We start from the raw sequence: 14415 nt of genomic DNA on the forward strand, positions 1-14415 counted from the left end.
AATATTTCTTACAATATGTGAATGTTTCTAGATAGAGAAGAACAACGGTTAAGCAGTAGTTATCTTTTGTGTTTTTTTTCTTTTTTTTTTAGTCACAAAAAGCAATTGTATATTTTTATATAGCCTCCTTTTAATTCGAGACAAAAAATTTCGTATCAATCGATCGGACTTGTCGTGAAAGTCAATCGATGATCTTCGTCAGATCGTTAGAGATTGGTGAAATCTCTCGAATAGAAAGATAGAGAGAATGGTGAAGAGAAGGGATAGAGAAGGTTACGTCGGGTCGTGCGTTACATTGTCATCGAGAAACAACTCCTTTTGATCGTATGCTAACCCCTTAAAAAAAATCGTAGAGGGGGCCTTTAGTCTTTACTACTTCTCTTTAAACGCCGTGATAGAGTGGTTGAAAGGTGAGTACCACTAGAGCGGTGCCAGAAGAGGTGAGAGGAGGAAGTAACCCCGTATCACCGAAGCAGATGAAGAAGAAGAAGAAGAAGTAGATAGAGAAGAAGAGAAGAGAAGAGAAGAGAAAGAGAAAGAAAACGAGAGAGAGAAAGAAAAGAGACAGAGACAGTCGAGGCCGCCTTTATGTCGCGGAAGAAGGGCCACTTGAGGGCCCAGGAAGTACGTAGGTGAGAGCTCGACTCCGTGACTATCGGCGAATCTTCCCCGGTAATTATTTTTAAACACGTCGTGGAGATATGAATCTCCGCTGGTTCTAGTACCGAACAACCCTGTAAACTCTTCGCGACACTCCTCGGTACCTAACTAAATAACCGGACTAATCAGACCTCTGTCCGGGGACCAGCACGTACCGTATTACTATATATATACACATACATACATACATACGTACGTGTATACCCGTTAATAATTATTTTACCGCAAAACACGCAGCGACGAGAATAACGAGGAAGCTGTCAACTCTTTCTCTCTCGTCAATTTAAAAAGAAGAAAAAAAATATTAACGTGAGGACAAAATCATTCTATTAATATCGAAAAACAAGTGAGATTGTATGTATATATGTATATGTATGTGTGTATATACAGGATATCCCGTTTATCTCGAAAAATTGTAATATCTTGCAAGGGACTGAACCTATTAAAAAAATTTTTTTACAAATTTATTTGGTATAAAGCGTTATTTTTCATATAGTGTTAATTTTTTTTGCCAGTCGAATGACGTTGGAAATTTTTAAGTCTAATTCATTTTTTAAATAAAATTACATATTTTTCTTTTTATAGTTCTATGAAATTCATTGAGACGAATTCAACGACGTCATTTTTTTATGAGGTCATTTATTATTATAAAATGTTATAAATTATATTATAAATTTATAAGTTTCTAAGGAGTATAACATTGTATCTTAATCGCTAAGTAGCCAGCTGTTAGGTTGCATGCTGTAAACAAAAGCCAAACTTTGTATTTCCCATAATACTTCTCAAATAACCGAACTACATACGAAGATTATTTTGTAAGAAGTTTGGTTTATGTCCTTATAAACGAGATCTCCTGTATATATTTGTTTTTGTTTTTCCTTCCATTCGGGCATACTCTTTCTCTTATCCGATTTTCGAAAATCGTTTAGGCTTTGTCTTTTCTATTGTTGAATTATATTAATCTGTAGAATTCGCTTAGCTGAGTTCTTTTTGCTCTTCTTTGCGAAAAAAAAACCTATTTTAGAACGTATGCAAAAAATGTACTGTACGCAGTCAATAACACCTAATTCTTCACAAAAATCAAAATCATTTAATAGTAAATTTCAACCAATTATTATTACTCGAGACGAGCTGAAAAGAAAATATATGGTGCAGGATATCACAATCTTCCAGTTTTAATAATACAGGAATTTTATCATTATAGAATTAAGGAAGAAAAGTAAGTTTGTGATTCTTCTTTCTAAGTATAATTTAAATATAATCAAAATTAAACAAATTAAAACAAATATAAAAAATAAAAATAATTTAATTACTTTCTTTCACGGTTGACCAGTTGCATCTCAACGTAATTAAATAAATTCAAAATGTTGCCAAGATTTGGCAACTAGTGATGAATGAGAATAAAAAGAAAAAAGATATAGAAACATTTACGATGTATCGAAATCAGTTATAAATAAAAAAGAACTGTAAAAGCAAAATAATTAAATCCGTTGTACTTTATTATTCTGCTAATATATATTATATTGCGTTATATAACTTTACATCGCATCATATGACTTTAAATTATATAATATTCTATTATATTAAATTGCAATTTATATAATTAAGCAAATATTCGTATAATTAACAAATAGAATGTATTATATACATATAAATAATTAAACTGAAAATAAATGTTTATTGAGAATAAAAATTCAATGTGTTCTTTCTTAAATTCAACCAATCAAAATATTTAGATGAATTATTCATCATATACCACATATAAATTATTATAGAAATTGTTATTTATAAAATAATTATATCAAGCAAAAATAAGTGACGAGAAAAAATACAAAAAAGTGTCAAACAGATAAAAAGTTTGCAAAGAACGACTTGCGAACAAACTTCTCACTTTGAGCAAAATTTGTAATTCTTAACAGAAAAGTATAATTTACCAAGAGGTAGTATAATTTTGCCACCTCTTCTAGCATCATGTAATCCGGATACAAAACTCAATTTATGAGAAAAATTTACCCTTTCTCTAGAATTTGAATTTTCAAATAGGAAAATATAATTGACCAGAGGTGGTGATTTGCAGGAAAATTCGATTTACGGGAAAAATCCCCGATTTATACAGAATTTAAATTTTCGAATAGGAGAATATGATAGACTAGAATCATGTGACCCGGTTACGAAACCCGATTTGCGGGAAAATTTTCCTTTTCCAAAATTTGAATCTTCCACCAGGAGAACATAATTTACCAAGAGAGTAGTATGATTACGCGTGCCATCTCTTCCTGAGTCATGTGATCCGGATACAAAATTCAATTTGCGGAAGAAATTTCTGTTTGAATAAAGAATTTAAAATATAATTTTTTGGACAAAGAGTAGAATTTAATGAAAAACACATCTGATTTCTTTTGAGGTTAAACATCTTTATTTTCATTTTTATTAGTAATACACAATAATTACATTATTTCTCACAATTATACAAATTTTTACTTTATTATATAAATTGCGCTATAATATACAATATATTACAATATAATACAATATAATGCAATATAATACAATATAATATAGTATAACGCAATATAATACAACATAATACAACATAATACTATTCTTAACACAAGACAAGCTTCTTATATCCTTTCACACTTCTCAAATTTCTGATCTAAATGTACAAAATCTATTTCGTAAAAAGTTTATCCTTTGTTTACAGCATGCAACCTAACAACTAGCAATTAGTGAAACAGAATTACTTCTTGTAGAACTTCAGGATACTCTTGAAGAACTCAAATTTATTATATAATTTATAATATTGTACAATAATAAATGGCCTGACATGGCAAGTCGTTTAATTCATCTTAATAAATGCCATCGGATTATATAGAGAAAAATATATACTTCCAGGTAAAAAAAATGAATTTGACTTTGAACTTTCTCCCACCACTAGTCATGAAAAGATATAATTGGTACCATATGTTGTGCCGTTTTTTTACCAAACAAATCTATAAAAAAATCTTTTCTGTCCCTTAAAGAATATTCCAATTTTTCGAAATAAACGGGATACCCTCGGTATATATATATACGTATATATATATATATATATACTTATATATATATATATATACATCGGTAAATTTGTGTGTATGTGTGTATACCTATATGGAAATGAAGGACCTATTAACAAAAGGAAAAAGTAACTAGCTCGAGAAAAATTATTCTATTACTTCTGAAATGCAAAGTGATTAAAAATGAAAAATATTGTTTTAAACACATCGTTAAGAAACATAAACATCTATACTAGATTTGCGCATATCATAAATTTGATTTTGATTTTGATTTTGAAATCGGATTTTGGATTTCGTAAAAGTTAAAGGAACTATAAATAGTATTTTTTAACAATTGATATTGACCTTTATCAATCAGTGATATGTATTAATTTTATAACTAATTAAATCGCATTTCAATATATACATTTTAATGTAACCATGTTCGATCGGACGACGGGTTTTAAAAAAAATAAGTATATATATAATAAATGTTCTTAAATATACTATTAGAAATGGAGAATCTTAATTTTTAATCCTTTATAGAAATTTATTGTTCTTAATATTTTAAGAGTGTATTAAAACATATAATCTATAAGAATTAAAAACAATTTTTTTTTTCACAACATTAATTGAATCATTTTCAATATCTGTTTTCTTTTCTTTTTCACATTCTCTGTCTGTCTGTCTGTCTGTTTCTCTCTCTTTCTCTCTTTCTTTCTCTCTCTCCCTCTGTTGTATATATACATACATGTATATATGCATATATAATATATATACATACATGTATATATGCATATATAATATATATACATACATATATATATATATATATATATATATATATATATATATATTGGTATCTCTGTCTTCCTCTAGCTTCATTCTCACCCCTCTAGGGGGTAGGCCGCCTTTCAGGGTGTGCAAATCGAATCAGAACGCCCCCGCAGGGTCGTCGACAATGTTATTTGTTAGCGGAAGCGTCGTAGTAACCGGAGGTTGAAACGAGGCCAGATTGGCCAGGGTGATCAAGTTAAACGACACGTGGGCAGTAATGCCGTCGCCTATGCCACGATATCGCCTTCCCGTTCTCGACGTTCAACCTCGATTCATCCTCGATCCCTACTCGATCCGTTCTTGAGAATGAGTGGACTCCCGGATGGCCCTTCTTACTCTATAAGAATACAAAACTTCTTTTTTTTCGATATAGCTTGATAACATCTATGAATCTCAAAACGTTATTGCTATTCATTAACAACTTATTTAATGAATAAATAGTTAACTAATCAAATAATGCTAACGTAATTGAAAGTCACGTAACTAACTGGGTCAAATGCTAAGTCAATCAGATTGCATCCACCATATTATTTTTACAAATTTTCAATCGTTCGTTCGGTGTTATATACACTCTTTCTGTCTCTTTCTATCTTTCTCTCTCTCTCTCTCTCTCTCTCTCTCTCTTTCTCTCTCTCGCTCGCTCGCTCGCTTTTTCTTTCTCTTCAGTTTTGATATTAGATAATATTATAACTTTTTTTCTTTTATAGAAGAAATCGTAACATAAATATTGAAATCAAAGATACTCGTGAGATGAAATAGTGTGTTTTTCTACAAATTTGCTGATATTCAATAGAAGACACAGAAAAGACGACTGAACGGTGAGAGTAGATCCGGTAGGATTTTCTCTGGATAGAAGAGTACTCAAGGGTGGATTTATCTCGAGGGTTGGTCGGTCGGTCGCAGAGCTGCAGATTGACACGCGGCGACGTCTTGACAGCTTGTTAGCCTAACGGCCGAACTCCGTTCATCGAACACGATGCGCCTGAGCCTCTTTAGCGCTCTTTAGCTTGACATTTCGATTCGCGAGGACGTTACACCATAGCCTACTACCCATCCAATTCTTCCTACTCGAAATCTCACTCTCGAATTAACCTTGCTATATTTTTATTCTTCATGAATTATATAAAAATCCACATTATTCATTGTCACTATTTAACATATTTCTATTTGAGAATTGTATTCATCATTTTTTGTCGAGTAAGTAATCTTATATGACATTAAGATTTTAACGAAATTCTATAATATAGTAAGAAAAAAGAAAATATAATATATCAAGTGATCTAAAATCAACGATCAAATGTAAGTGATCTCTTAAAGCGATACTGGTGCCACCATATGGTTCGTTACTCCGCTTACGTGCCATTTGACAAAGAGAGAACCAACAAAGAAGCCCATGTAGGTACATACATATGTACGTGCTCACGTATTCATGTTCTTACTCTGAAAGAGTAATAGAGATAGAGATAGGAGAGAAAGAGAAGAGAGAGCGAGAGAGAAGAAGATAGGTAGATAGATAGAGAATGCGTGACAGTAATTTCGTTTGATATGATTACGCCGCTCGACGCTCGTCGTCGGGCGTCCGTACGTTTAATATTCGGCCCCTTTTCGATCTTCTCGTGTGATGTGCGCGCCGCTACTCGACGTTTTATGTACGGACTACAGAGGAGGTGACGTCGAAAAGCAGTGCGAAGGGGTGAAAGTGAGAGGAGGGAGGGCTGGTGAGGACAGAGAGAGAGAGAGAGAGAGAGAGGGAGATAAAGAGAAAGAAAGAGAGAGAGGGAGGGAGATAAAGAGAGATAGAGAGATAGTCACCTACACGAGTCAGGGGTTAAACTCGTAGGTGAATGCATTACACGTACCCCGGAGCCCACGCATATCGGTACCGAACCCCTCCGACGGAAAATAATGAAAGTAATGGGAACACGCCCACTGCATTTAGCCTGCTCGACGCAACTATCCCGCCTCAACCCCGTCCTCGACGTCCAGCTCTCCTCTTCTCACATTCATCCTCTCTTTCTCTCTCTCTCTCTCTCTCTCTCTCTCTCTCTCTCTCTCTCTCTCGTCCTCTCTTTACTGAGGTCCTCGCGCGCGCACCCTCCTCCCACTCAACATCCCAACCCCAACACACCCACACTGGTTGCCAACCGTCCGTCGTTGGCACCCTGGCCGAAGGCCGCGTAAGGCCTCGTTCATCCCCGACCGTATTGGCTATTGTACCTGCCACTTCATTGTCCTTTATTTCATTATTTTCGCCGCATTCCGCTCCGACGCTTCTACTCTTGGGGAGACTCGACAATTCTTCTCTCATACTCTCTCTTTCTCTCTCTGTCTGTCTCTCTCTATCCGTCTCTCTCTCTTTTTATTCGCCTATCTTTCCCCTTTATTTACGTACCGTAATAATAGACGTCTTAACAGAATGTAATAAATGTCATAAATGGCACCCGAGATCCTATTACTTTATAAGCTACCTGCTAAGGTACCCCGCTGGCTCCTATTCTTTCTTTCTCTCTCTCTCTCTCTCTCTCTCTCTCTCTCTCTTTCTCTCTCTTTTTTTCTTTCGCTTCTTTAGCTCGTCTATTCTATTCTTTTCTGACACGCTTTGCTGAATATAAAATTGCAAAGATTAAAAAAAGTAATCTTGAATCGTGTAATACATTCGTAATTTGTTGAGTTCGATATTGTTTCCGTATCCGTATCCATGAACATTTTTACAATGAGTATTGATTAGTAAAATTTGAAAACAAGTTAAAGTAATTATTACCTTTTATTAAATTCTAATCGTATTGGATTCAACGTGACTATAACAATTTATGAGAATGTTCTTTTCTACAAATTCTTTTATTTCCTTTATTTTTTCTTTTTTTTGTTTTACTAGTTTTCTAATAAACAGCTTTGTCTTTTTAAAATTAGTGTCAATGTAATTTTTGAAAATTCTATACTTCATTTAATTATATCTATTAATATAGTAAAAGCAACGAATTAACGAAACTTTTATAAACGCTTATGTATGTATATTATGTATTTACCACGAATCGTTACTGAGATCACGTAGAGGGTACGACGTAACGCGGAGAATATCGAGAGTAGTATCATCCGAAGTGTATTCGAGAACATGCTTCGTGATTTTGTCCGATAACGCGATTACGTTCCTCTTCATTCCTCTGTATCTTTATCTCTCCAAGCTTAGTCTATCCTCCACTCCGTACGTTTGTCGTGGGCCCAGTGGGATGAAGGGTCGAGGTTGAACAAGAGGGGTGGAAAGGAGTAGTCGACAGTGCCACTATGCTCTTCTCTCTCTCTCTCTCTCTCTCTCTCTCTCTCTCTCTCTCTCTCTCTCTCTCACGTACTTCATTGCTCTATACATACAGAAAACCCTAAACCAAGAGAGAAAGAGAGAGAGAGAGAGAGAGAGAGAGAGAGAGAGAGAGAGAGAGAGAGAGTAGCTGCTCGCTCTGATCCCTTGCAATTACTTCCCATTATCTGGGTATTAGGATTCAGCCGAACTGGAAGCACGGCGTATCCCACAGGCTCCGCCTATATTCTCGTCCTCTTCTTATAACCAACGGCTTGTCCTATCTACGTGCCAGGACATCCCTACCACTTCTTTTTCCTAGTCGTATTCACCTAACCGAATCTAATGTTGTCCTGCAACAGGTAGTGGGTATTTTCGTATCGATGATGATTTTTATAATGATTCTTGAAAACCATTTGCAAATCTTATGATTGAAAAACCATTAAGAAAGGTGATAATATTTCTGACAGGATAATTTATTATTTAAAAATCTGACTAAAAGTTGGTAAGGTTCCTTTCGCTACGTGTCTTTCATCAAAGAGAGAGAGGGAAAGAGAGTCCTCCGTAAATTAGATTTCCAATAGAATCTCGAGAAAGTAACTTTTCCGAGACCGCAACTCTCTCTCTCTTCTCTCTCTCTCCCCCTCTCTCTCTTTCTCTCTCCCCCTCTCTTTCTCTCTTTCCCTATCTCTCCTTCTCTCTCTCTCTCTCTCTCTCTCTCTCTCTCTCTCTCTCTCTCTCTCTCTCTCTCTCTCCTTTTCGTTGGACTTTTGTTAAGCTGGTAAATCTACACCCATGCACACTCACCTTTTTTATTAAATGGACCTGCGTCGTCTTATCGTTAATTTTATTTCCTTTGATACTTTATGAACTATGATGTAGTGGCGTCATTTGCGTTCGCCTTGTAATCGTTAAGGCTAGAAAATGTCTTGAATGATAGGAAGGAAATGTCAGGCAATTAGCGGGTTGCTAATGTTCCGTCATTCCTCACTTAAGACACCGTGAAATATCAAAGGGCCTTTTCAAATAAGTTCAAATCTTTCGTGCAAACAGTAACAATTAAAATAATTCAAATAATATGTGACAACATTATTTTAATGAATTATAAAAATATGATAATAACTAACGATTGGGTATGATTAAATGAAGACACAGGATCAGCGTCATAGTACGACATTTTAATTCCAACGAGAACCGCAGGCTAACTTTACACTTCGCTATAAAAAGTGACACGAGAGACTAGCTTTATTACTTGCACTTTGCCTATAAAAAGTGTTGCGTAAGCTCGATCAGCGAGTCATTTTCCAGCGTTTGCTTCTCACCCATTGAATCCAAATCAAACCCGTTGCCTTTTATCATTATCCGAACACACTTCTCTCTCTTTTGTGTCCGGTCACTTTCGTAATTCCTTTCCAGATGGCACAAATTCTTTCATTCTCACCCTCACCCGCGCGACGACAACGGTTAATGATCGCGTAATACTTTAATTATTCTATCCGTGATTATTCCTACTGATTTCGAGAAAGGTTCAGGTAAATTCATGCTTGCGGCTACGAAAATGATCGATTAATTCTATCAGATATATTCGCGCACACGGTCAGCTTTGTTATTACGTGCATTATTATATCGAACGGAAAGATTCCGATAGCACGTCTCGAACCGATTTCACTTCCTCGAAGAAACACTACCCTCTCAAAATTATCAAGTTCGTCATCATAGAGAGACTCTTTCTCTCTTTCTCTTTCTCTCTCTTTCTTTCTCTCTCTCTCTCTCTCTCTCTCTTTCTTTCTCTCTCTTTTTCTCTTTCTCTCTCTCTCTCTCTCTCTCTCTCTCTCTCTCTCTCTCTCTCAATGTTGGTGCCATTTCGTCTTCGAGCTAGGACGAAGAAGCTGAAGGATCGAAAGAAGATGTTGAAGTAGAAGAAGAATAAGAAGAAGAGGAGGAAGAAGTAGAAGAAGAAGAAGAAGAGTTCTCTAGTTGGAAGATAGTGTTCCTCGAGGAGAATCTTTTGTCCTTGAATTCTCAGCGATGCTGCTGGCGTTGAACGCCGTGCTGATGTTGTTGGTGTGATGATTGATGCGAGAGGGTAACCGGATGCGGATGCGTCGTTTGATGAAAAGAGGGTGTCGAAGAACTACGTTTTGGCAGATGTAAACTTCCAACGCTCCTCGAAGGTGAAGGTTCCTCGTCTTCGCCAAGAATATCAATTTCATCTTCATCGGAGTCCATAGCAGCATCGCTACTTCCTCGAGACTCTCGACCACCACCAGCACCGCCGCTGCTCAGCGAGAAGTCCACAGGTCGTTCTATTAATAATCAGTACATCGGTTGATCATTAGACATTATTTTTATTTTATTATAGAACATATAATTATCGATGATCGTCACACAATGATAAATGATTATGAAATAATTAATTAAATTTTTATGTCAAGTATGACACGACGAAATGTTAAGAATGCATCGATCATATTATTTGTAGTATCTCATATTAACTTCTTTCGTTTGATAATTAAAACAACCTCTTGTTTAAATTTTAATTGTTATTCTCCAATTCAAAGTATCACATGGAAATAGACGCGCTTTAGATATCTTTAAAAGGGATGTACATCATTCATCGATCCACCGTTTCAAAGAGACGCGACGGAGTTAATCTGAGGGAAGACCGAAGGGAAAGATGGGTCGTGATCCGAGCAATAACGGTGAATTCGGGCGTTGTCGTGGCAATTGGGAAGGTAACTGCGTCGCTTTTGAGGGTGGTCGGAGGGGGAAGTGAAGGGAGACAGGAGGGAAGGGGTGAGAGAGATACTAGGCTTTATGCACTCAGTGCACGATTCTAAAATCGAGAGGCACCGCATCCTCACCGTCCTAACCTCTGAGTCGTCGAGTTACTCCGTCTTGCTAGCCAAGATGGCTTCTCGTTCAGTAGGAAGGGCTAACGAAGTTATCGAGGCATCTCCTTGGTAGCAAGCTAAGGGGGCAGCAAGTAAGAAGAAGGGAGAGGATGGAAATGTATATGTGTATATGTGTAAGAGAGAGAGAGAGAGAGAGAGAGAGAGAGAGAGAGAGAGAAGTCTTGTCTACCTTCTCATCTCCAGCGTCTTCAAGACGCTACCGGATACTTTAAGAAGTCCTGGTTCCCTCTCTTCCAATTTCCTTCTACCGTCTACCATCTCTCTCACTCTCCCTTTTCTCGTCGTTCCTCGATTCGGTCTTCGAGAAAATTAGTCAATTATCAGCTAAGTGCTCGACCAGACCTATATTCTCTCAATTGTTCGCCACTGAAGACTAGTACCGGTCGTCTGAGTTGTGTACTGGCATACACCTGACCCAATTTCATTAGGCGATCCCCGAGATGAAGTAAAAGAGCAATCTCGATCGGCATCAGAAATTATTTACCACGGACTTTAGTTATCCTTTTTGTTATCGAATAAAACGGATTTTTTCGACGACGGTTTTACAATTTTTTATCTCGGACAATTAGTACACTGTAGTTATGAAAGTGTGATTAAACAAAAATTTTAGAATCGACTTCAATTTTTTGCTGTATTCCTATGGAATGTGAATCTATCCTTTTTATACAAAACCGATATTAATTCGTTAGAGATAGAAACGAGCATAACGGTTTCGCAAACATTCTATACTTACTAACGAGGAAATACTTCAACGCTATAATTCCCAAATTGATATATCAGTTTAACCAACATTCGTTCCCCTTTCCTCTAATGTATCTTCCTCTTGGCCATCGTTTCTACCGCGTGCATGTAACTTCATCGTTGAATTTTCGTCTTGTATAATATAATTTCCATGTAGTAACATTGTTAGCTATACACGATTGCGGGAAATTCTACTATAGATGGCGATCATTATCTAGGTACCGCTAGTTAATGATTACAGTTCCTGCAAGCCCCCCACCGGGTTATGGTCTGGTTAGTTAAGCCGAACTTGCGTAATTTATTGTCAGTGGAATTTTGGTTGCATTATATCGTCATACTGGTCCATTATTACGATCGCACGGGAATATTTAACACGCGCTAAAATTCTAAAGCTGACCAAGTAAATGGCAAATCGATCGTAATCATAGCGCTAGCCCGCAACCGACGTACTACTTTGGTAAAAATCTAACCGAAATCTCACTTAATCACGATTATCGTCGCTTTTGAAGAATGGCAATAATGATTAAATTATATCTTAGATTTACTTTTTCTTGTATACGTATTTAAATGAAATACAGCATAACGATAATAAAAAAAACTATGAGGTATTTTCGTGCATTAATAATTAATTACATGACATTAAAACTAATTTTACATCAAAAAAATTTTTTTATTTAAATATTTCTTAATATGAAAGATTTATAGAAAAAAATAAAGTAAAGATGAAAAATTTAATCGCTTACCTGCTGGAGATGTCACCGAACCGGATTGAGAACCGCACTGTTGACCAGACGATTGAATCCCATTACTATTCGAATTCGTGTTCAACTTTCGTAATTGTTTCTTATGCTTCATTCTCCGATTTTGAAACCATGTCTTCACTTGGGTCTCGGACAAATGCAAGGCTGCCGCTAGTTCGACTCTTTCCGGTGTGCTCAGATACCTTTGAACTTCGAACCTGGCTTCCAAACCAGCTAACTGCTGATCGCTAAACACCTAATCAAGAAAATCAATGTTAATTGATCAGATTAAAATACAATTAACAATTAACAATTAACAATTAGATATATTAAAAATCAAAAATGTATTGATACAAATTTCGAGACAATCAAAAACTTATAAATTAATGTGCATTTACCGTTCGTGCTTTTCGTCGTCGACAATGTTTTAAGGCCGCAAGTTCACTGACCCCTGGTACCACGCCAACCCCCATACCAGCGCTACCAAAAAGTGGTCCCAGAAAAAATGCAGCTGTGGGTGGCGCCGACGGGTATCCAGGTAATAAATTAGCGAATTGTTGATATTGCTGATGCTGCTGGCCGTGAGCCGAGCTAAGATGCTGATGATGAAGCTGATGATGTGTATGGGGTGGTACGCTACCACGACTGAGAATATCCTCGATCAGAAAGGATGTCCGACTTGCGGAGGTACCGTTTTGACCAGGATGTGCTTGAGCTTGCTGTTGACAGGTCGATTGCATTTTTCCGTTTATTTTTCGTAAGAATTTCAAAGATGTAATCTTGAATAATCTTGAGATAGTGATTCGATCTATCCCAAGTATAAATTACATCCTACTCGCTTGTAATATTTGAAAGTTACACATTGGTGTCATATTTGAGATGCTTCAAACACTTCAAAACACACTCGAGCACTGTATATCTTCATCAATCCTTTCTCTGATTCTGTTCAATGCATAAATCTTCAAAGAATTTCTCAATATCAACACTTTTCGAATCCAAAAGAAACAAAAAAATAAGGAACAAGTATCACTTTCTGTAAAAATAATAATTCCAGATATTGAAACTCGCACTCGATCTTATGGAGTTCCAAAAGAATCAAAAAAAAAAGAATCGAAATTAATTAATAAAAGATAATGTCAAATAATTTGATCTTTAATCATCGGAAAAAGGAGTAAAAAAAAAGAAAAGAAAAAAAGAAATACCCAAAGAAGTTCAACGTCTTTCTTCAAACTCCAAGAATGTAACTGCAATGCAATTATTTTCTGATGAAATAACCACAAGACAACTGGTAAACAGGTATGCCCGTTTCTCTGACAAGAGACGAAATCGTGTAACCTCGAAGTCGATTAATTAAAACGAACCGATGATTTCCTCGTTCGATATATCGCAATGAAAACTAGTGGAAAGACCAGCCGGCGGAGAGGCAGCAGGGTTTGTCGTCGTTTAGGGAGTATCGGTGCGTGATATCCAAGGAGATTCGAGACCCGATATCGTTCTAGCCCCCTACCAAAGAAAAGCAGCTTTTGGTGACGCGCGGGCTCCCTCGCATGGAGGAAACTCGGCCTCCCGGAACGACGCACGATCGTATTGGTTGGCGTCGCGACGCTTCATGACGCTGGGGTTGGTCCCAATGAAGCATTAGGGCGTGACCAACATTCAACGTTGTCATGGACACGCTCTCGCGTCGCGAATCATCCCTCTAGTCTTCTCTATAACCTACCGATGTATATATCAGAGGCTTCTACAGATGCATAGAAAGAGTGAGTGAGAGAGAGAGAGAGAGAGAGAGAAAGAGAGAGAGAGAAGGAAAGAGAGATGGAAGATCGAAGACATTCCAGTCCTTCCTCTGTAACTCCCAACCCCAAAGCCGTTCTTCGCGTCGTTCCACCTTCAGCTTGACTTCTTTTTCTTCCGTTTATTCTTGATTCTCCTACATCCTGTTTGCCTTCTCCTCCATCTATCTATCCATCCCTTTCTATCTCCCTCTCTTTCTTTTTCTATCTTCTTCTTGTGTCCTACTCCATCCGCAAGAGATGGATATCCTTTCCGTGTGTTTATATATTCACAAACACGCATTTACGTTAAGGAAGGACACGGTGAGAAGGTTACACGAATGCTAGCTTTCGAATACGATCGTCGTTTCTCAGAGTTACATTGAATTTTGCTTTAGGAATGCCATCTTGAATCAGTGATGC

The 14415-nt window shown here is 36.7% G+C and overlaps 1 protein-coding gene across 1 annotated transcript; it reads right to left on the reverse strand.

Moving 5' to 3' along the window:
* Positions 1-9312: 9312 nt before the first annotated feature.
* Positions 9313-13694, reverse strand: LOC124422568 (brain-specific homeobox protein homolog). The gene is made up of 3 exons (XM_046959212.1): positions 12619-13694; positions 12224-12476; positions 9313-10130 (listed from the first exon to the last, which is right to left on the reverse strand). Exons 1-3 carry the CDS (start codon positions 12958-12960, stop codon positions 9847-9849), a joined length of 879 nt encoding a protein of 292 aa, XP_046815168.1. The 5' UTR covers positions 12961-13694; the 3' UTR covers positions 9313-9846.
* Positions 13695-14415: the final 721 nt, after the last annotated feature.

Source organism: Vespa crabro, chromosome 3 (genome assembly GCF_910589235.1).
Source record: "Vespa crabro chromosome 3, iyVesCrab1.2, whole genome shotgun sequence".
Lineage (NCBI taxonomy): Eukaryota > Metazoa > Arthropoda > Insecta > Hymenoptera > Vespidae > Vespa > Vespa crabro.